This window comes from Bubalus kerabau, chromosome 4, assembly GCF_029407905.1.
Source record: "Bubalus kerabau isolate K-KA32 ecotype Philippines breed swamp buffalo chromosome 4, PCC_UOA_SB_1v2, whole genome shotgun sequence".
NCBI classification, from domain to species: Eukaryota; Metazoa; Chordata; class Mammalia; order Artiodactyla; family Bovidae; genus Bubalus; species Bubalus kerabau.
This window is the reverse complement of record NC_073627.1, coordinates 157,673,467-157,696,090: the sequence shown is the minus strand read 5'-3', so window position 1 is coordinate 157,696,090 and position 22,624 is coordinate 157,673,467. Positions and strand designations below refer to the sequence as shown.

General features: G+C 42.4%; 2 protein-coding genes across 2 annotated transcripts; one reads left to right on the top strand and one right to left on the bottom strand.

Annotated features, from left to right (window-relative positions):
• The first annotated feature begins 820 nt into the window (after window positions 1–820).
• Window positions 821–1,348, top strand: LOC129650545 (60S ribosomal protein L23a). Its single transcript, XM_055579167.1, has one exon. It carries the CDS (start codon window positions 829–831, stop codon window positions 1,303–1,305), a length of 477 nt encoding a protein of 158 aa, XP_055435142.1. The 5' UTR covers window positions 821–828; the 3' UTR covers window positions 1,306–1,348.
• Window positions 824–22,375, bottom strand: CAVIN4 (caveolae associated protein 4). The gene is made up of 2 exons (XM_055579158.1): window positions 21,862–22,375; window positions 824–12,622 (listed from the first exon to the last, which is right to left on the bottom strand). Exons 1-2 carry the CDS (start codon window positions 22,267–22,269, stop codon window positions 11,966–11,968), a joined length of 1,065 nt encoding a protein of 354 aa, XP_055435133.1. The 5' UTR covers window positions 22,270–22,375; the 3' UTR covers window positions 824–11,965.
• Between the last annotated feature and the right edge of the window lie 249 nt (window positions 22,376–22,624).

The window sequence follows — 22,624 nt, the reverse complement described above, 5'->3', positions numbered from 1 at the left end:
TGGAAAAACAGTGTCAGACTTAATTTTGGGGGGGCTCCAAAATCACTGCAGATGGTGATTGCAGCCATGAAATTAAAAGACGCTTACTCCTTGAAAGGAAAGTTATGACTAACCTAGATAGCATATTCAAAAGCAGAGACATTATTTTGCCAACAAAGGTCCGTCTAGTCAAGGCTATGGTTTTTCCAGTGGTCATGTATGGATGTGAAAGTTGGACTGTGAAGAAAGCTGACCGCCAAAGAATTGATGCTTTTGAACTGTGGTGTTGGAGAAGACTCTTGAGAGTCCCTCTGACTGCAAGGAGATCCAACCAGTCCATTCTAAAGGAGATCAGTCCTGGGTGTTCATTGGAAGGACTGATGCTAAAGCTGAAACTCCAATACTTTGGCCACCTCATGAGAAGAGTTGACTCATTGGAAAAGACTCTGATGCTGGGAGGGATTGGGGGCAGGAGGAGAAGGGGACAACAGAGAATGAGATGGCTGGATGGCATCACCAATTCGATGGACATGAGTTTGGGTGAACTCTGGGAGTTGGTGATGGACAGGGAGGCCTGGCTTACTGCGGTTCATGGGGTCGCGAAGAGTCAGACACGACTGAGCGACTGAACTGAACTGAACATATTATATGTACTTACTGCTAGTCTCTCTCTGGAATATTAGTTTAGCTCTCTTTGAAAGCAGCACCTTTTTGTCTTGTTCACTGCTTTTTTCCCCAGGGAAAAGGTACCGGGCTTTTAAGAGCTGTTCAATAAAGATTAACGACCTTAGTTCAAAAATATTCAGAAAAGATGTCATACTTAAAAGATTCACTTGTGAAACCCTTTTCATGAAGATGGCGCCGAAGGCGAAGAAGGAAGCCCCTGCTCCTCCTAAAGCTGAAGCCAAAGCAAAGGCTTTGAAGGCCAAGAAAGCAGTGTTGAAAGGTGTCCACAGCCACAAAAAAAAGAAGATCCGGACGTCGCCCACCTTCCGGCGGCCCAAAACACTGCGGCTCAGGAGGCAGCCCAAATATCCTCGGAAGAGCGCCCCTAGGAGAAACAAACTTGACCACTATGCCATCATCAAATTCCCCCTCACCACCGAGTCAGCCATGAAGAAAATAGAAGACAACAACACACTGGTATTCATTGTGGATGTCAAGGCCAACAAGCACCAAATTAAACAGGCTGTGAAGAAGCTCTATGACATTGACGTGGCTAAGGTCAATACTCTGATCAGGCCTGATGGAGAGAAGAAGGCATATGTTCGACTGGCTCCCGACTATGATGCTTTGGATGTTGCCAACAAAATTGGCATCATCTAAACTGAGTCCAGCTGGCTAATTCCAAATATAAAAGTTTTCACTATGTAAAAAAAAAAAAAAAAAAGATTCACTTGTTTTCATTCAATAATTACTTACTAAACACCTGATACAAAGAAGGCACTGAATTATAGGAGGTGCAATATAAGACATCTTATTGTTGAGAAATAGTCTTTTGCCCTTAAAACTCATAAAATCCCAGTAAGAATGCACGCACAATATTTTAAGAGGCTTTACAAAAAGAAGAACATGAATATGACAATCATGGCTGCACACTGTTAAAAACTATGGGATAACATAAGTATGATGCATGCATTCATCTCTAGGCACTTCATTTACTACCCTGCCTCCAAACAGAAGACTGACTGTTCAATTCTTAAACCTACTGAACATGTTTCTGCATAGTAGGAGCCTTTCCTTGTGGAAATCCCCTGCATTCCAAATGCATTTATTTTGCTTTGTCCTCAAATGACAATGGAGACCACCCAGTTACCCTTATTCCTCAACGTGCACTATTTCAAGGTGTTCCTGGCTTTGATCTTTAATTTACAGCTGAGAGTTGTTTTTTGCCCAGAAGACACATGACTAATTTCATGATATCCACATCCATTCTCCCCATTCCTATATCATATGCCCCTGGGGTGGGAGGGGGGATGCAATGATCATTGCCTCTTCTGCACAAAATTTTGAGTCAAGAAAAATAACCCACCATAAGCATATGGGGCCCCTATCAAACCATAGAAGTAAATTCAGCCTCCTTTGGTATCTAACCAATTACTCTCTTTACAGCTCCTTTTCCCTCACAGATGCTGTTACTCTGGAAAGGAAAGATAAAAGACAGATTTAAGCAGATTATCACTGGAAGATGATTATTTAAGAATACAGGAGAGTAACTTGTGAATCTTAAGTGATTTAACTCTCTAACACAGGTCTGCCAGTAATGTTGCTGATTTTTTTACGTGAGAAAGATGTATGAGCTTCAGGCAGAGACTATTTGGGTGCAGTCTCCCTGTGCATCTACAACCTATGGGCTCACTGAATGTTTTCTCTCTTCTTGAAGAAAATTTAGTTCTATTTCTTAACAACTGACAAGCGTATGAATGTTTCCCTCTGAAATCTCCTCCACTGCTTTGAACTACAGCCAAGCACATTCCATGCCTAATTCTGCTAATTTATTTCTTCTCCTTACAGGAACTTTCCAAATAAATGTACTAATATAACTGAAAGGTACTAATATAATTAAAGTGAAAGACTCATTTCAATAGATTTTATTTTACCCTGAAACATACCTACATAACCAGTTTGAGAATTTAAAGTTTATTCAGATAAAAGATGTAATGAGACCTTGATAATTTATATTAGCCCATGGAGAAGGCAATGGCACCCCACTCCAGTACTTTTGCCTGGCAAATCCCATGGACGGAGGAGCCTGGTAGGCTGCAGTCCATGGGGTCGCTAAGAGTCGGACACGACTGAGTGATTTCCCTTTCACTTTTCACTTTGATGCATTGGAGAAGGAAATGGCAACCCACTCCAGTGTTCTTGCCTGGAGAATCCCAGGGACAGGGGAGCCTGATGGGCTGCCGTCTATGGGGTTGCACAGAGTCGGACACGACTGAAGTGACTTAGCAGCAGCATGAGATTTTAAGGATAACCTGGCTGCTTTACAATATTCTGTTGTAGGCAAACTTTAGCCATTAAGTAATAAGCTTAATAGACTAACTGCAAGAAACTGAACCAAACCCTCCAGACTGCAGTGCTCATTATAGTTCTAAACTTAAGCTAAGAACAGTAGTGTTTCTCTTAAAGTGAATTGTATCAGGGAGGTTTGGAAACCACTGTTTGAAAAGAGAATTCTTGCCCCTACAAAAACTTATATGCAGAGGACATCATGAGAAATGCTGGGCTGGAGGAAGCATAAGCTGGAATCAAGATTGCCAGGAGAAATATCAATAACCTCAGATATGCAGATGACACCACCCTTATGGCAGAAAGTGAAGAAGAACCAAAGATCCTTTTGATGAAAGTTAAAGAGGAGAGTGAAAAAGTTGGCTTAAAACTCAACATTCAGAAAACTAAGATCATGGCATCCAGTCCCATCTCTTCATGGAAAATAGATGGGGAAACAGTAAGGGACTTTATTTTGGGGGGCTCCAAAATCACTTCAGATGGTGACTGCAGCCATGAAATTAAAAGACACTTGCTCCTTGGGAGAAAAGTTATGACCAACCTAGACAGCATATTTAAAAAGCACAGACGTAACTCTGCCAACAAAGTTCCGTCTAGTCAAAGCTTTGGTTTTTCCACTAGTCATGTATGGATGAGAGATGGACTATAAAGAAAGCTGAGCACCAAAGAATTGATGCTTTTGAACTGTGGTGTTGGAGAAGACTCTTGAGAGTCCCTTGGGCTGCAAAGAGATCAAACCAGTCCATCCTAAAGGAAATCAGTCCTGAATATTCACTGGAAGGACTGGTGCTCAAGCTGAAGCTCCAATACTTTGGCCACCTGATGTGAAGAACTGACTCATTGGAAAAGACACTGACACTGGGAAAGATTGAAGGCGAGAGGAGAAGGGGACGACAGAGGATGAGATGGTTGGATGGCATCACCGACTCAATGGACATGAGTTTGAGTAAACCTCAGGAGTTGGTGACGGACAGGGAGGGCTGGTGTGCTGCAGTCCATGGGGCCTCAAAGAGTCAGACACAACTGAGTGAACGAACTGAACTGAATTGACAAAGATATTAATAATAGAGTGATCAGGAGAAACTTATTCTTGAAATGAGAACACACGAAGAACTGTTTAGAAGACTGGCTTAACTTACATTTTAGGTTACTTCTGCACCCCTTTCTTTCTTGAATGATCTTTATCCACTGTTTCTTTCAAAGTCAAACTGCCAGAGTTTTCTCATGAAAACCCACAATTTCATTTACCTGTGCTTCATCTAAGTGTGTTTCTCTAGCCCTCTCCTCTGGGCTGGGATCTGTAATCTCCTACTTGCCTGGCCTCCATGTGGTCTTCACTGAGCATCAGCACTTCAGAAGCAGTAGCTACCTCCCCTGGGCTAGGTTTAACTCTGCACATTGGGCCTCAACAGCACAAACCAGGCTACAGCTTCAAAGTGAACCCTTTGTGCTGGTGTAGTGGGTTTTCTGGGCCAAAAGTCTCTCTGCCTCCCATCTCCTAACAACCTGCCCACCTGAGCCCAGTGACTCAGGGTGGGGGCCAAAAGGCTCTCCATCCCCTGCTTGCCTTGGCTGAGTACGTGAGGCTGGCCTGTGGACTTCACTGCTAGCTGATAAAACAGACCTTGTTTCTGCACCACAAACCTTGCTCTCCTTACTGCCACACAGAGTATGCAGGTCCTTGGGGACACAAAAGGCTCTCTCTCCTGTCTCAGGTCTAAGCCACATTCTCCAACAGAGTTTACCAGATGCTCTACATTCAGGGGATGTATTGGAATCCACCCACCCAGCAAGAGGGTGACACCTTGCTCCATTTTACTGGTGATCCTTATATGAACTTTTCCATCAGTCAAAACCTTGCAAGAGAAGAAAAATGGGTTGCATCAAAGCCCATGTTGAACCCCTAATACATTTGTGATGCCATGACTCAGATAAAATGTGTCAGACACCAAGGGATGAGATATGAAACCAAAGCACGCAGGGTGAGACTGAGGCTCTTACTGCAAACCATGGCAGCCGAGTAGCTACATAAACTCGAGCAACTGGCCTTGACCAAGGTACCAGGTCCTAGCAGCGTTTACTTAACAATACCAAGCACAACTTTAGCTAGAATTCTTGGGTGCCAAACAACAACTGAAATTTGAAAAAAGGGAAACAAACCAAAAACAACCATTTTAAGATCAAGGGTAGCTTTTCTTTGGACCACACAATGAGCAGTCAAAAATCTGGCCCTGGCCCTGATCAAAGATGTTGATGACAGAGAAGCTCTCACGATGGCCTTAGATCTGAAAGGCAATGTTGCTCCCCAAAGACTTTTCAGTCCTGGTGGAGAGGGCAAGCAGTTCCAAGAATGAGGAAAGGATCATTCCAAATCAGGCCTTCTTCAAGCATGGGTGAGACACACAATGGCTAAGCCAGGCAGACCTCCAGGGTGGGAGCTTCTGGATTATATACACGGCTCCTCTTTCACAGGCTATGCCAGGGACGAGCAATAAAGGCTGTCAGAGTGGAGAGTAACAGGGGCATCAGGGGAGTGCCTATCTCAGAGCTCCCCAGATGGAATCAGTATTTCCCACCTCAGGGAATGGCAGGACCACTCACCCAAGTCAAAAACCTGGCTCCCCATCACAACCCACATCTAAGTGTATCCCATTCAGAGCTCTGTTAATGCTTGAGGGCAGGTGCTACTCTCTCACCTGAAAAAAATGCAAGGGCCCCAGTAACTGGTCTCCCTGCCCCTGGTATGTTAACAGAATATCCTTCCACAAGCATCAGTCATGGCACAACCATGGCTTAAAATCTCACTGGCTTTCTAAGGCCTCTGACGTAAAACCCAAAACACCTTCATACCACCTCTCTAGCAGCATCTTGCCTTGAATTCTGTTATTTAGCTGAATCTCGACTGGTCTTCAAATGCCAAGTGATGCACCATTTTCTCCAGCTTTCCCTGACACGCCCTCCCCAGCTTGTGAGCTTCCTCTACGCTCCCATCATCCTTTCTTAAATCTGAGGCTCCAATCACATGGCAATGATGCTGGATTCCATGTCTATCTTCTTCACCAAGAAAAAGCTCCTGAGGTACAGGGAGTCCATCTCTGGATTTATGATACCAAATGACTGCAGCCATGAAATTAAAAAGATGCTGTTCCTTGGGAAAAAAGCTATGACAAACCTAGACAGTGTATGAAAAAGCAGAGACATCACTTTTCCAACAAAAGTTCATATAGTCAAAGCTATGGTTTTTCCAGCAGTCATGTACAGATGAAGAAGTAGGACCATAAAGAATGCTGAGCACTTAAAAACTGATGCTTTCAAACTGTGGTGTTGGAGAAGATTCTTAAAGAGTCCCCTGGACAGCAAGGAGACCAAACCAGTCAATCCTAAAGGAAATCAACCCTGAATATTCATTGGAAGGACTGATGGCTAAAGCTGAAGCTCCAACACTTTGGCTACCTGATGTGAAGAGCTGCCTCACTGGAAAAGACCCTCATGCTGGGAAACACTGAAGGCAGGAGAAGGGGATGACAGAGGATGAGATGGTTGGATGGCATCACTGACTCAATGGACATGCTGCTGCTACTGCTAAGTTGCTTCAGTCGTGTCCAACTCTGTGCAACCCCATGGACAGCAGCCCACCAGGCTCCTCCGTCCCTGGGATTCTCCAGGCAAGAATACTGGAGTGGGTTGCCATTTCCCTCTCCAATGCATGCATGCATGCTGTCGCTTCAGCTGTGTCCGACTCTGTGCGACCCCATAGACGGCAGCCCACCAGGCTCCCCTGTCCATAGGATTCTCTAGGCAAGAACAGTGGAGTGGGTTGCCGTTTCCTTCTCCGCAATGGACATGAGTCTGACCAAACTCATGGAAATGGTGAAAGACAGGAGAGACTGGTGTGCTGCAGTCCTTGGAGTCCCAAAGAATTGGACACAACTTAGCAACTGAACAACAATGATGGCTAGCACTTGGGAGGCTCCAGACAGGATATATGCTGTGGACCCAAAGAAGAGGAGAATAGAGCTCCTGCCCCTGAGAAGTCCAGTCTGGTCTGGGAGACAGTCACACGAACTAAAATACAACAATAAGTTGTATGACAGACGTATCATTAAAATTCTGTATCGACAGCTTTCAACTCTATAGTTTCATCATTTTATACACAGCCCTAGTCACGTTGCTAAATTTTTGTTTAACAGTCTCGTAGAAACAGTGAGGCTGAGATAGGGCTGAGAAAGGGGAGAGGTGGGGGAGCAGAGGGGTTAAGGACTGTGTTCTATTCACCTTTGAATCCTCTGTGCCTCACATAGAATCTGGCAGATCAAAGGTACTATGTATATTGGATATATGGAGTAAATAATCATGCCCTTCCTAAGGGATGGGAGGTAACCATGAAAAGCTACAAGTAGGACATGGATGGACATTATCACTGAACTTGAAACTCATCTCCCAGGCCGAAAGGGAAATGAACAGCATGAGCAAAGGCATCAAGTGGCAGGGCAGTCTGAGAGAGCCCTTGACTCGCACAGTTAATTTAGAGAAGATGCCCAAAGTAAACTCAAAGCCTGAGGATATTCTGACACTCTTCTGTCCTCTTGGGGATCCTCGGCCATCCTAAGAGATGTGCCCAAAGAGCTAGCTAGCTTCCATCTCCTATCCACCCGTGAAATTCACTGAAGGACTCGGACTTGCTAAGGACAGCTGTAAATCCTCAGAAATCACAACACTCAGAAGTGGTCACAAGAATGACACACAAAACTCAGCACTCAGGCTTCTTCATTTTTCATTCACTACAGACCAGATTAACTAGCATGCCCCCAATTTCAACAGAACTCAAGATGAGACCACAGTGGTCATTTCCTCTGGTCTTGACTCAGATAGGGCAGAGAAACTATCTGGGGACTGGAACTTAAAATATTTTTCAGTTCAGTTCAGTCGCTCAGTCGTGTCTGACTCTTTGCGACCCCATGAATCACAGCACGCCAGGCCTCCCCGTCCATCACCAACTCCCGGAATTCACTCAAACTCACGTCCATTAAGTCAGTGATGCCATTAGTAGGGTTCAATAAAAGCTGTAGAAAACATGTCTCATAAGAAAAACAACCCCAGTAATTTCATGCAAGGGGAATTACAAAGTTCACAGTGATTCTGTGAAATATTTTACATAACATGGCCTGCTCTCCAGCTGAATCACAATGAATTTGACTGCTCTGAACCAAACCCTTTTATGTACATGGAAGGCAAAGAATAAAGTCAAAATGAAAATACTGTAGTTTAGTTTGTATTTTAAATTTATGGAAAACTTGATCAAGGGAGCTTATACACACCACACATACATGCTCAGCAGGCTGAATTATCATGCTCCTCTTACCGCTTTTTCTCACTGGGCCTTTTCTACTAAACTCTAAGCTAGACCCAGGCCATGTAGACCCTGAGACAAAAGCCTCTGGATCCATCTCATGCAGGAGACAGAGCTGCACTCCCCTCCTCTCTTCCATCTGTTCTGTAGAAAAGCCTGAGAGAGGGCTCCAGGCCCCGAGTATCTGTGGATGATGCATTGTTCTCCCCCACAGAAAGAAAAGGGGATACATCCTGCCAATGATTTTATTTCAATCAGTTCAGTTCAGTTCAGTCACTCAGTCGTGTCCGACTCTTTGCAACCCCATGAACCGCAGCACGCTAGGCCTCCCTGTCCATCACCAACTCCCGGAGTTCACTCAAACTCATGTCCATCAAGTCGGTGATGCCATCCAACCATCTCATCCTCTGTCATCCCCTTCTCCTCCTGCCCCCAATCTTTCCCAGCATCAGGGTCTTTTCAAATGAGTCCACTATTCTCATCAAGTGGCCAAAGTATTGGAGTTTCAGCTTCAACATCAGTCCTTCCAATGAACACCCAGGACTGATCTCCTTTAGAATGGACTGGTTGGATCTCCTTGCAGTCCAAGGGACTCTCAAGAGTCTTCTCCAACACCACAGCTCAAAAGCACCAATTCTTCAGCGCTCAGCTTTCCTTACAGTCCAACTCTCACATCCATACATGACCAATGGAAAAACCATAGCCTTGATTAGATGGACCTTTGTTGGCAAAGTAATGTCTCTACTTTTTAGTATGCTGTCTAGGTTGGTCATAACTTTCCTTCCAAGGAGTAAGCGTCTTTTAATTTCATGGCTGCAATCACAATAAACAGTTTAAAATCTAACAAAAATTTCAAAAACACAGAAGAGTACAATAAGCACAAAATCTGTTCTGTGTTGTCTGAAACTTTAAGAAGAGAAAATGCTGATAATTATTCCTTGCATTAAATGAAGATATTTGATCTTGCAGTCTATATAATAAACAGACATTCTTTGTGTCAAGAGAACAGGGTAAAAGAAAAAATGATGAATATGGAATTGAGGAATGCTCTAAACATGGGAGGAGAAGTTCAGAGACAGAAGGAACACAGAGGGGAAAATCCTAGTACCAAACAAGCAGTGTAAAGTACGATGAATCAGACTTCCCTGGTGGTCCAGTGGTTAGGAATCTGCCTGCTGATGCAGGGGATATGGGTTTGATTCCTGGTCTGGGAAGATCGCACATGCCATGGAGCGACTAAGCCTGTGCACCACTACTACTGAGCCCATGTGCCTGAGGCCCGTGCTCTGCAGCAGGAGAAGCCACACAATGAGAAGACTGCACACCACAGCTAGAGAGTAGTAGCCCCCACTTGGCACAACTAGAGAAAGCCGGTAGATCAAGGAAGACCTAGCACAGCCTAAAATAAATGTAAAAAGTTACAATGAACCTCTGGGAACATGGAAATTGTTCAAAGTCCACCATGATGAAGAGCTGACCAGGCTACAATGTCTTCTACGTCAACATTCAGACGGACCTATGTGGGCAACATTCCATTAACATGTAAAGCCTGGTTATATAGTGAGTCAGTAAGCAAAAGGACTTGACAGAAATTACTTGACAGTGGTATCTGCAAAAAAAAAAAAAGAAAGTTAGTTCAATTGATATTTACTCTACATACTGTACTGATGTGCTCAGTCATGGCCAACTCTCTGCGACCCCATGGACTGCAGCCCACCAGGCTTCTCTGTCCATGGAATTTTCCAGGCACAAATACTGGAGTGGGTTGCCACTTCCTTCTCCATTACTCTGCATGGTGCCAGAAAAAACAGCCTGTAACTTCTTTACATTCTGCTTAACCTAGAAACATATCTATCATAAGCAGGGTTACTATATCAAATTCATGCCATATTGTTTGCTTTCATTATCAGCAAAAATATTTACAAACAGGAAAATGACATCAAACTTTGTATTAGTACCTTTTTTAATTCAAATTTATTATGGCTTTAAGGAAATATTTGATTAGGCATCCAAGCTGTTGCTAAACCATAACATTTTGAAAATTATTCCTTTTGAAGTATTGTTCAAAGCTGTATACACTTTATAAAAAGATAATGAGAGGAACAATTCACTATTTTATGTATTCACACACAGTGAAGAGGAAATGATACTGAATCAAACTCCCAAACCCAAATAGCTGGATAACTCAGTTAAATATTTTAAAGCTGATTTGTGTGTGTGCGTGTACAATTTTTAGTTACTACCAGAGCATCTAAAACTGATCTGAAAGCTAACTGTTGTCCAAAACTCTTCAAATTCTTCAAATCCCATAATTCCATTTCTTCCCTTTCTCAAATCAAAAGATTTAAACATACATTATTGAAGAACCAGTATGATCATTTTTCTCTTTAACAATAATATCTACTTCTGGATCAGCTACTTAGCTGATCAGTTAGATTTACAGCTGACAGGTAGAATCTGGCTTCCTCCCAAAGCAGCTGTGATGAACTCCCTGAACACTGTTTTAGAATCAGAAACATTTGAGGTCTTTTCCAAACATTGCACAAGGTCTGGCTTTAGAGAGGCCTCTTGAAGGTACAGCCACAGTTGCAGAATTCATGATGCTCAAACACGCTGCCCTAGTCCACCAGAGATCTGTGCAGAAGATAATCAGAGAAGAATTTCCTAGGAAATGTTTTAAGACCCAACTCAAACCCAAGATCTGGGTTTAGTCTCTGATGCAAAAGATGTCACCCAAACCTTTATTTTTCATTCCTGATTCTGTGAAAAGGAAAACCAACTTTAGTGTCTGTCCCACCTAGGTCCTTACTGCTTGAAGCTCAGGGCTTTTTCAGAAGATGTAAGTATTTTGATTCTGTTTCTGAGGAACCGGTGGGGTTTCTTTTCTCTGGAAATGGTTCTTGCTCCCCCCAGAATGTGTAACATTTCATTAATCTTCATAGCAGTCCTCTGGGGTGGGCAGGACAGGTGAACTCTCTTCATTTCACTAACCAGACGATTAGGAGAACTCTTGCTGAGTAGCTTGCTACAAGCAAGGCTCCGATGCCAGAACCGAGTGTTCGAGTCCAGCACTTCCATGTTTTTATGCAAAGGCATCAAAAAGGGGTGTGACTGCTAATTTACTAACAAATCTATTGATCTGAACAGATAAAATCCACACATGAGTTATTCCCCTTGTATTAATCTAGACCAAAATCAAGAGTTGACTTGCAAATAAATCATGGCCACAAATTTGCCCTTCATTTGTTGTAGACTAGACAAACACCTAATTGGCCCTCACTAGGAAACTTATTTTTTTTGATGGGCAAGAGAAATGAACTTAAAAATCCACAGCTGCCATGAGAGTGACCTAAGAGAGAAAGCTGATAGAATCAAATAAGCCCTGGGGGAGGAGAGAAAAAAAAAAGTTCTCCAGGGGAGGGAAAAAAAAAAATTACCCAGGAAGTTACAAGGAAATGTATATTAATAACTTATTATCTTGAATATTTTAAACCTAAAAATGAAACAAGCATATCATTTATGTTTTCTTATATGGCATGTACATGTAAATGACTATACTAATTAAACTAAGATTGTATGATTAAGGAGACTTACGCTTATAATATACTTAATTCCTCTTTATAATTACTGCTTTAAATCTAGCAAAAGAGATTCATCATCCTCTACTTTCACCTGGGGTTTAAAAGTAACTTTTAGAGGCTCGGGGGTCGAGACCTTCCCGCCTTCTTGGGGAGGATGCGTGGCACTGGCCTCCTCAGGGTCTGTTTCACTGAGCGCCTCGGGGTAGAGCTCACTGATGGGGCCTAGAGCCTCGCCCCTGGCAATGATGTCCACCCCCATCTCCCTGACCTCTTCTGGACCCTCAGCCACTGCTCGGTCTTTGGTTTTCCGAAGGCTACGCATCTTAAAAGTTTCCCTTGAGGGAGCTGCATTGGAAATAGATTTCTTAAACCTCTCCCCTGACTGCTTCAGTCTCTCCCCCGACTGCCTCAGCCGCTCTCTCCTCTCTGGGGTCACTATTCTAGTCCTAATTCTGTTCACTTTCTTGTCAAAATTCTGCCGCGTCTTCTGCATGTTTTCTTTGGAAAACGCCTTTTTGATGTTATCAATGCGCTCCTTGCCTGACTTTTTTAGCCTGGCAGACCTGCTCTCTTCAACAAAATATTCTTCATCCGAAGACAGATCAACTGGGGTATCAAAGATTTCTTCCACCTCCTCTGGACTCTCAATCAAGCTTCTGTCTTTCACGACAGACAGGGACGTCGGACACTGAACCTCCTCCTGAAGGAGAGAGAAAGCAAGCTTGTTAGCCATGGGTTCTAGGACCTTCCAGCCACACCTTTTTAATCTCCTCCACAGTGCGCTTGCTGCTACCTGGGGAGCTGGCCAAGCATGCCGCGTCCGAGGGCACTAAGGCTGTAACCAAGTATACCAGCTCCAAATAAATATAATATGCCTAGCCGCTGTTAACGGAGAAGGCAATGGCACCCCACTCCAGTACTCTTGCCTGGAAAATCCCATGGATGGAGGGCCTGGTGGGCTGTAGTCCATGGGGTGGTGAAGAGTCGGACACGATTGAGCGACTTCACTTCCACAGGTCGCTTATCCTCCGCCTGCTCCTTAAATGCTGGTGTTTCTTAGGGTTTCTTTTTCTTCATCTCCCAAGCTCACCCTGAGCAACATTATCCACTGCTCTACCTTCAAATCCAATGGCAAGCAGACTCAACAAATCTTCCCTTCACCTCTTCCCTTCCCCTAAGATGAAGACTCATTTCTAACTGGCAGGCAGACTTCTTCACCTAGATGTAACACAGGCACCTCTAACTTAACTTATCCAAAAATCAAGGCCCAGCCATCACCCTTTCCTGGACCTCTGAGCACTAATACCTCCAGGTGTCACCCAGAGAGAAACCTCAGAATCACCATCCCAAATATTCCCTGCTCTCATCCGACATCCAACTGTTCACCAAGCGCTGTCGGTAACACTGCTTACCAACTAATAATTCCTCTGTTCCCTCCTCCTTCCTCCTTGCCTCTACCAATGTCTTAATTCAGGCCCTGTAATCTCAGCCCTGAACTTATGCAATACCTTCACCACAATATCACCTAAGTATTTCCTGTGAAATGGTCCTAAAACATACGTCTGATCACATCCTTCCTCTACTTTAAAACATTTGGGAGCTCATCAATACTCAAAGGACAGAGAGTTCAAATTCTGTAGTATAATTAGATGGCTCTTTGGTTTGAACTAAGCCTGCTTTCCTGGTCCTCCAGTCCAGTCCAGCCATACAAACACCCTGAGCGCCTCCAGCACATGCTGTTCTCATCCCTCCACGCCTTCCTATACGTGGTTTTTGCTACCTTAATTAAATACCTTTAAATGCTCTTTTCAACTCTGTGAACAAAATCTTTGACTCAAACATGCCCAACCTCCCCAAAAGACCAATTCTGTCTCCAATTTATACCCAAATGACACAAAAGTACTTGTTGTTGTTTACTCAATAAGTCGTGTCCGACTCTTTGTGACCCCACGGACTGCAGCACGCCAGGCTTCCCTGTACTTCACTATCTCTCAGAGTTTGCTCAGATTCATGTGCATTAAGTCAGTGATGCCATCCAACTATCTTCTACTTACAATATTTTTCACAGTCTGAATTGAACTGGAGCTCTACTCATTTGTGTATGTCTCCCTGGGGCCAAGCTGTATCTTATTTATGATTTATGCCCCGCATCTATCAGAGTGCCTTGCACATGGTAGGTGTGCTCAACAAATGACTGCTGGAACACAGAGACACATGCCTTCATTCAACAAATTGTTACTAAGCACCCACAATGTACCAGTCAATATTCTAGGCACTGAGAACCTCCTGTGAGTAAAACAGTAAAAGAACCTGTACTCTCAGAAAGAGAAATAAACAAGTTATCTATATAGTATGTTGGGTGGTAATAAATGTTAAGGTGAAAAATAAAATTTTATTTAAAAATAAAACACTTTAAATGCTCTTTTAAAAGGGGATGAAAGGTCTCACTAAGAAGGTGACATCCAAGCCTAGACCTGAAGCTAATGCATATCCCAGGGAGGAAAGCAGAAAGCAAAGAAGGCACTGTGACTGAAGCAGAATGATCAAGGATCAAGAGAAGGAGAGAAGGTAAGAAAGGGAGCGAGAGGGCCGGCGCACGTAAGGCTCTGTAGCCAATAATGATTGTGGCTCTTATTCCGGGTGTGATAGGAAGCCTTCTAGTTCTGGGGAAAACAGTGACATGATTTGACTCATGCTGTAAAAGAGTCACCCTGTTGAAATGAGGCAGTCGAGGGTAATGAGAAGCAGGGAGAGCAGGTAGAGACCACTGAGCTCAATCAGATGAGAGGTGGTCAGGGTGTTGGCAGAGGTGGTAGTGAGAAGCGGTCTGATTCCAGATCCACTGTGAAGGTAGGAGTCAGTGGGATTCACTGCTAGACTGAGATGTGGAGACGTCAAGGGTGATGATTCTCAAGTCCAGGGCTGAGCAAATGAAGGACAGATTTGCATTTCACTAAGATTGGGAAGACAGTGGGAGGCAGAGACTGGAGGGGAAGGATACTGACTAAGGTGCTGAGCATGCCGACTTTGAGATGCCCACTGCACATCCACGCAGAGAGGATGAGTAGGCAGTTGAATATATAAGTCTGGAATCCAGGAGAGGTCTGGACTAGAGATTTATATCTCTAGGAGTCATTAACATAAAGATGAAACTAAAAATCATGACCAGTTCAAACAGACCACCAAGAGACTGAGTGGGTCTACACTTCATTACTCAAAACTCCCTGAAACCAAAGTACCTTTTAAAAATCAGAATATTTCAGATTTGGGAAAATAATATATAACATTCCCAGTGAGATCTTGGGAAGAAAAAAAATGCGAACATTCACTCCAGGGTGGCATAAAGAATACAAATAGCCTCATGCTACTTGAGGTTGGGTTTTGCCTTCAAATGAATTCAGGTCAAGTTAGGCCTTGCTGCCAAATAAGTTACAAAAAATTTATTTTTAGAAATTTTTGAATTTTGGTGTTACAGACAGATAAATGGATTTTGGACCTAAAGATAAGAAGGAAGAGATGAGAAAGAATCAAAATGGAAAAATATCAGCCAGTGAGGCAGGAGGAAAACCAAGAGAGAGGGACACCCCCAGAAGCCCAGGGGAAAGAAGTTTTAAGAAGAAAGGGAGACTACAAATGTGCAAAAGAGAAGAAGAGAGGGAGGGAATAACTATGTCAATGTGTCAAAGGGTAAGGCTGAGAATTGAACTGGCAGATACTAGTAACCTTGAGAATGAGCCCAAAAACACAGCTGCTAAAGGACCTCAATTCACTATTTACAGGTTACTTTTAAAACTAAACCAGAAAAACTTTAAAGATCATGGGATTTCTAACTGAACCCGTGAATTTTTTTTAAAAGAAACTATGCTCCCAGGCTTCCTCTGGGGGTCCAGTGGTTAAGAATCCACCGTGTAATGCAGGGGACACATTGGTTCAACCCCTGGTCCACACCTAAGTCCATGCATCGTAAGTACTCAGCCCACGCTCTCGAGTCCACAGTTGCAAATACCAAGCCGTGTGTGACAACTACTGAAGCCCACGGACCAGAGCCTGAGCCGCAACAGGAGAAGCCACCCTGTAGCGCACCACAATCACAGATTAGCCCCGCTCGCCACAACTCAAGAAAGCCCTGTAGCAACGAAGACCTACCACAGACAGAAAATGAATAAATCTAAAACAAACAAACAAAAAACAAATGTGCCCTTACTTTGAGATCCAGATTAAATCTGTTCAACCAAAAACATTTACTATGTAAGAAATATATTCATATACATTCCAAGACCTATCAGCCTGATAGTCAAGGAGGTATCCCCGGAACTTAATTTCTTTGGACACTTACTTAAAATTGAATTATTTGGCTATAGGATTGGACAGGCTAGGAGCTTAAAAAAAAAAAGTCAGGGTTGATAACTGACAGCTCTCTGATGAATCAGTGAGAAGCTGCAACTTTATTCCTCTCTTTTCCTGACCACCTGCTACAGGGAGCAGCTTCAGCAGCCCTGCGTGTGTGGGTGTAGACTGAGGAGGTATTAGAAACGGAGCTGAAGAATCATTACTGTTCAGTGAGAAAAACCTTCACAATCCTGCTGTAAAGAAATCAGATCTGGCTCAGGAATCACAAATCCTCCTTCAAGTGCACAACAAACTCTACAAAAGCAAGCTTAACAACAAAACAAAACAGAGGTGAAGTCAGAGAAAGAACCTGTTAAGTGAATCTATTTGTTGTAATGGCTATGCTTCAGAGATATCATGAGTTAGTGGTGAATACACTAAAATAATAATTGAAAACAATTAGGGTTGAATTATAGTTGATTTCCAAGTATAATTATTGTGCATCTTTTCATGTAAAATTCTAGGTAAGAAGATGAGCTTTGTAACAAAACAAGTACTATGAATCAGAGTATAGTGGCCATGATTATCAAAGTAACATAGCTAGGAGAAGTCTGAATATTTACAAGTCCGGAACTTATCATTAGGGAAAGGCCTAATACCTCATTTGGGAAGCAAAGGCATGTGGTTACTAAGCAAAATTGTTAGAAGGTATGATAATCCTCCTTCCTAGCTTTCATGGTGAGAAGGTCACCAAGGTGAAAGCATGTTCAAAAAGAAATCATAATTGTATGATACAGAACAGATACTTTTTTCCAAAGCCAATGTCCAGGATTAGGTAAAAGCTCCACTGTACACAACTGTGGGAGATAAAGTACCAATAAAGACTGCCATCAAAAGATATATCCAGGGAAATCTTTTTGAGGAAAAACTCAAATGGAAAGGTAAGCATGTTACAGCTAAATTACTCAGCTTCAAGTTAATTTTAGTAGAAGGCACAGTCTCGATAAAGCCGTGTGTGTGTGTACATATGTATATATACACATATATATACATAATATTAACTATGAGAATACATTTTAAGAATTTTGGGAATTCTCTGGTGGTCTAGTGGTTAAGATTTGGCTATTTCACTGCCATGGCACAGATTCAGTGCCTGGTCAGGGAACTGAGATCCCACAAGTGGAGCAGCCAAAAAAAAATTATACGAATTTTAACTGCTACAAAGAACCATATGAATGCTGTATACTCTGTTTCAACATCTAAGAATCCCCATATCCATTGGTAGTTGCCTGTATCTTTTCTTTACAAGCACCCCCAACTGCATGAGATAGCCACTGCTTATTGACAAAGGGCTGCTTAGTCTGCACAACTTAATTTCACAGACTCTTCACAGAATTATGCCTCTTAGTTGCTTTTTCTTACCATCTTTTATTCATCCTAATAACTACTGGGGCTCAAAGAAAATAAAAAAATAGCAAGTTTCAGGGAATAAACAGGTTATAGAAACTTTTTAAAAGAAGAATTGTATATCAACAGACACACAAGAGACAATTAGGACTTTTCAGAAACTCCTGTTTTATTAAGCCGCTGAACTCCTTATTGCCAAATTCAGACTTAAAGTGAAGAAAGTAGGGAAAACCACTAGACCATTCAGGTATGACCTAAATCAAATCCCTTATGATTATACAGTGGAAATGAAAAACAGATTTAAGGGACTAGATCTGATAGATAGAGTGCCTGATGAACTATGGACGGAGGTTCGTGACATTGTACAGGAGACAGGGATCAGACCATCCCCATGGAAAAGAAACACAAAAAAGCAAAATGGCTGTCTGGGGAGGCCTTACAAATAGCTGTGAAAAGAAGAGAAGTGAAAAGCAAAGGAGAAAAGGAAAGATATAAGCATCGGAATGCAGAGTTCCAAAGAATAGCAAGGAGAGATAAGAAAGCCCTCCTCAGAGATCAATGCAAAGAGACAGAAGAAAACAACAGAATGAGAAAGACTAGAGATCTCTTCAAGAAAATTAGAGATACCAAGGGAACATTTCATGCAAAGATGGCTCGATAAAGGACAGAAATGGTATGGACCTAACAGAAGCAGAAGATATTAAGAAGAGGTGGCAAGAATACACAGAAGAACTGTACAAAAAAGAGCTTCACAACCCAGATAATCACGATGGTGTGATCACTCACCTAGAGCCAGACATCCTGGAATGTGAAGTCAAGTGGCCCTTAGAAAGTATCACTACGAACAAAGCTAGTGGAGGTGATGGCATTCCAATTGAGCTATTTCAAATCCTAAAGGATGATGCTGTGAAAGTGCTGCACTCAATATGCCAGCAAATTTGGAAAACTCAGCAGGGGCCACAGGATTGGAAAAGGTCAGTTTTCATTCCAATCCCAAAGAAAGGCAATGCCAAAGAACGCTCAAACTACCACACAAGTGCACTCATCTCACACGCTAGTAAAGTAACGCTCAAAATTCTCCAAGCCAGGCTTCAGCAATACGTGAACCTTCCAGATATTCAAGCTGGTTTTAGAAAAGGCAGAGGAACCAGAGATCAAATTGCCAACATTTGCTGGATCATGGAAAAAGGGAAAGAGTTCCAGAAAAACATCTATTTCTGCTTTATTGACTGTGCCAAAGCCTTTGACTTTCTGGATCACAATAAACTGTGGAAAGTTCTGAAAGAGATGGGAATACCAGACCACCTGACCGGTCTCTTGAGAAACCTATATGCAGGTCAGCAACAGTTAGAACTGGACATGGAACAACAGACTTGTTCCAAATAGGAAAAGGAGTATGTCAAGGCTGTATATTGTCACCCTGCTTATTTAACTTATATGAGAAACATCATGAGAAACACTGGACTGGAAGAAGCACAAGCTGGAATCAAGATTGCCGGGAGAAATATCCATAACCTCAGATATGCAGATGACACCACCGTTATGGCAGAAAGTGAAGAAGAACTAAAAAGCCTCTTGATGAAAGTGAAAGAGGAGAGTGAAAAAGTTGGCTTAAAGCTCAACATTCAGAAAACGAAGATCATGGCATCGGGTCCCATCACTTCATGGGAAATAGATGGGGAAACAGTGGAAATAGTGTCAGACTTTATTTTTCTGGGCTCCAAAATCACTACAGATGGTGATTGCAGCCATGAAATTAAAAGACGCTTATTCCTTGGAAGGAAAGTTATGACCAACCTAGATAGCATATTCAAAAGCAGAGACATTATTTTGCCAACAAAGGTCCATCTAGTCAAGGCTATGGTTTTTCCAGCGGTCATGTATAGATGTGAGAGTTGGACTGTGAAGAAAGCTGAGCGCCAAAGAATTGATGCTTTTGAACTGTGGTGTTGGAGAAAACTCTTGAGAGTCCCTTAGACTGCAAGGAGATCCAACCAGTCCATCCTAAAGGAGATCAGCCCTGGGTGTTCATTGGAAGGACTGATGCTAAAGCTGAAACTCCAATACTTTGGCCACCTCATGAGAAGAGTTGACTCATTGGAAAAGACTCTGATACTGGGAGGGATTGGGGGCAGGAGAAGAAGGGGCCAACAGAGGATGAGATGGCTGGATGGCATCACCTACTCGATGGACATGAGTTTGTGTGAACTCCGGAAGTTGGTGATGGACAGGGAGGCCTGGCGTGCTGCAATTCATGGGGTCGCAAAGAGTCGGACATGACTGAGCAACTGAACTGAACTGAAACCTTGATTGTTACCTGGTCTACTCTTCACAGAAAGGTTCTCAGAAGAAATTCTGGATATCAAGAATGTTTCCTGGCATGCCCCAGGCAAGTGCAGCGTGAGCTATACCGATGACTGTTAATGCCCTTGGAAAAATGAATTCAAACCTGTGGTGGATTCATTTTGATATCTGGCAAAACTAATACAGTTATGTAAAGTTTAAAAATAAAATAAAATTTAAAAAATAAATAAATAAATAAAAAGAATGAAGACTGTATTCTCATACTAAATCTACACCCATTACATACACTGACAAAGGCTTCCGACAGTAAGATGACAGGTGTGTGTGTGTTGTTTTCCCAAAAAATGTCTGGAGAAGGACTTTCAGGGACTTGGGGCGGGGGCGGTGGCGGGGGAAGAAATGGCAAAGCCCTTCAGATGGCATAGTCCAACCTGCCTACCTCTGAAATCAGCAACCTTCTCTTCTCATTCTTTCTCCTAAATAACCAACAGGCTCTTCACAACAAATCCAAAATACCACTTACTATTCCAGTGTAACCTTATCAGTCAACAGTGGGCTACAAAGAACTGACTAAAGTGTAAAGAATCCCCTGGGGCATTAATGGCCCACATCCCTGGTATCTTACAAATACCCGCCTACATAATCCAACTGTGTTCCTATTTCAATTTGTTTTATTCTTCTAGGCTTTTCCCCTATGCATATGGGCATCCATCCATTTAAAAAATACAGCATGATAGCACTACATATATGCACCAGTGAACATCCCCACACACATTCCTGATTTTATGCATACAACAAGTTCTTTGATGTGAAATTTTGAAGCCAAAAGGTTTGTGAATTTTTAAGGTTCTTAACACATACTACCAAAACCACCCTCCAGAAATGTACCAATTAATATTCTACTAGCAGAAAATGAAAGTGCTTGTTATTTCCTATTCTTAAACTCAGAATATGTTTCAGTAACTGTAAATATTTAAGTAGGTGAAAGTGGAATTTTGCTCATTTATTTGGTCTTCTGTGAACTGACTGATAACGACTTTCCAAATTTTCTACCATCGGAGTTCAAGCTTTTCCCTTTTGATCTGTAAGAGTTTTAAAACATATAATAGGTTTTAGGCATTTGCCATGGATGCATTCCTATTTCAAAAAACATGAGGGTCAAGTGCATATAAGACAGGAAGATAGGAACTTAACTAGCTCAATACACAATGCCACATAGAAACTACCATATAAAATCAGCTAAGATTCATTATAATCAAATATAAGGAATTATTTAAGTGACTCCTACACTTGTATAACTGTAAGAAAAAAACAGAACTGTCTGATTGTTCATCAAGAAATACTGTTTTGCTTATAACTGTGACTTACACATTATTATAATGCAAAAAATTCAATAGACAAATTAATTACTGCAAAGTTTACATTTTACTGTTTAGGGCTTTCCAGGCTCTCCATAGCAAGGGAAAGAACCACACTATGGGCCTACAGGTCCTCAGTTTCTTTTTTTTTTTTCTTCCATACAACAAAGAGGTGTTTTAAACTGGAGGCTTCTTAGCTATCTTCTAGTTCTAACCTTCTCAAAGGCTATGAGAGGGCACCATGCTAATATGGCTAATACCCCAAAAGCGGATTACCAATATTAAGTTTCAAAGGCAAGAAATAGACTCAGCTACGATCCACAGTTCATATTACATGGAATGCTTGAGAAGCTCAAAACACTGACATGATAGTACACCAGTTAACAGAGAAATGGCTTTATCCTGAGATCCCTGCTGATACAGAACTCCACCACACACATGTATACAATAGTCACCATGTGACACTGGAAACTCGGATAGGACATGCTGGCCATTAAAGGATGCAAAAGATTACAGTCGTTGAGTTAAACACACAGCTTACCTGGAATATGACCACACGGAATTTGTTTTTCTTCATTATTTCTTCTTGCTTAGCTTCAACTTTTTTAACGTGAGTTTGTTGCTTCTCCACCCGGGCCTTCACATCTTTAATGTGAGCACTGACCTTTCGGGTTTTCTCAAACAACTTGTTAATGACATAGCCTGTGTTGCTGTGTGACTGTGAAAACTTGAGCAGGTCAATCTGGACGGACTTGATGGCATTCTCCATCACCCTGTGTCTCTCCTCTATCCTCTTCTGGCTGGCCTGCACGCTGTCCACGATGGCAGCGACTTTGTCCAGCACAGTCACAATGGTGAGAGCGGCATCTTGGTCTTCATCTTCTGTCACATTCGACAGGCGATTCTGGTGGATTTTATCAGCATTTGAAGCCGACCCATTATGCTCCATTTTAATTATTTCTCAGTGAAAGATGTCTTACCACAATCAACTCTGGCACCGAGAGCAAAAAGTTAGCTTGATAACAGGCAACAGGGTTGCTTAAAGGGTTGGAAGCCCCACCCCTGGAGGCTGGTCAAGTATTTGTAACTACAAATACCCATACATGACTGTTCTGCAATATGAACCCTCGCAAAGCACTGGGTGCTGTTCCAAACATGCTTACTGACTGACTAAGGGGCTCAAATAAGACTATGTGGGTAGAAGAGAGAAGCTTTTTAAAAAGAAAAGTTCCCTAAAGCCACCATGTTACTAATATTAAGCCTAGAAGCCAAATAACTAAATAAGCAAACTTTAAGTGATGGGT

Bases quoted from the DNA above. Each gene is read 5' to 3' on its own strand.
- CAVIN4 (XM_055579158.1), bottom strand. From the start codon at position 22,269: ATGGAGCATAATGGGTCGGCTTCAAATGCTGATAAAATCCACCAGAAT. The intron at 12,623-21,861 runs GTAAGCTGTGTG...TCTCTCCTTCAG, and splicing joins TCCGTGTGGTCATATTCCAG to GAGGAGGTTCAGTGTCCGAC.
- LOC129650545 (XM_055579167.1), top strand. From the start codon at position 829: ATGAAGATGGCGCCGAAGGCGAAGAAGGAAGCCCCTGCTCCTCCTAAA.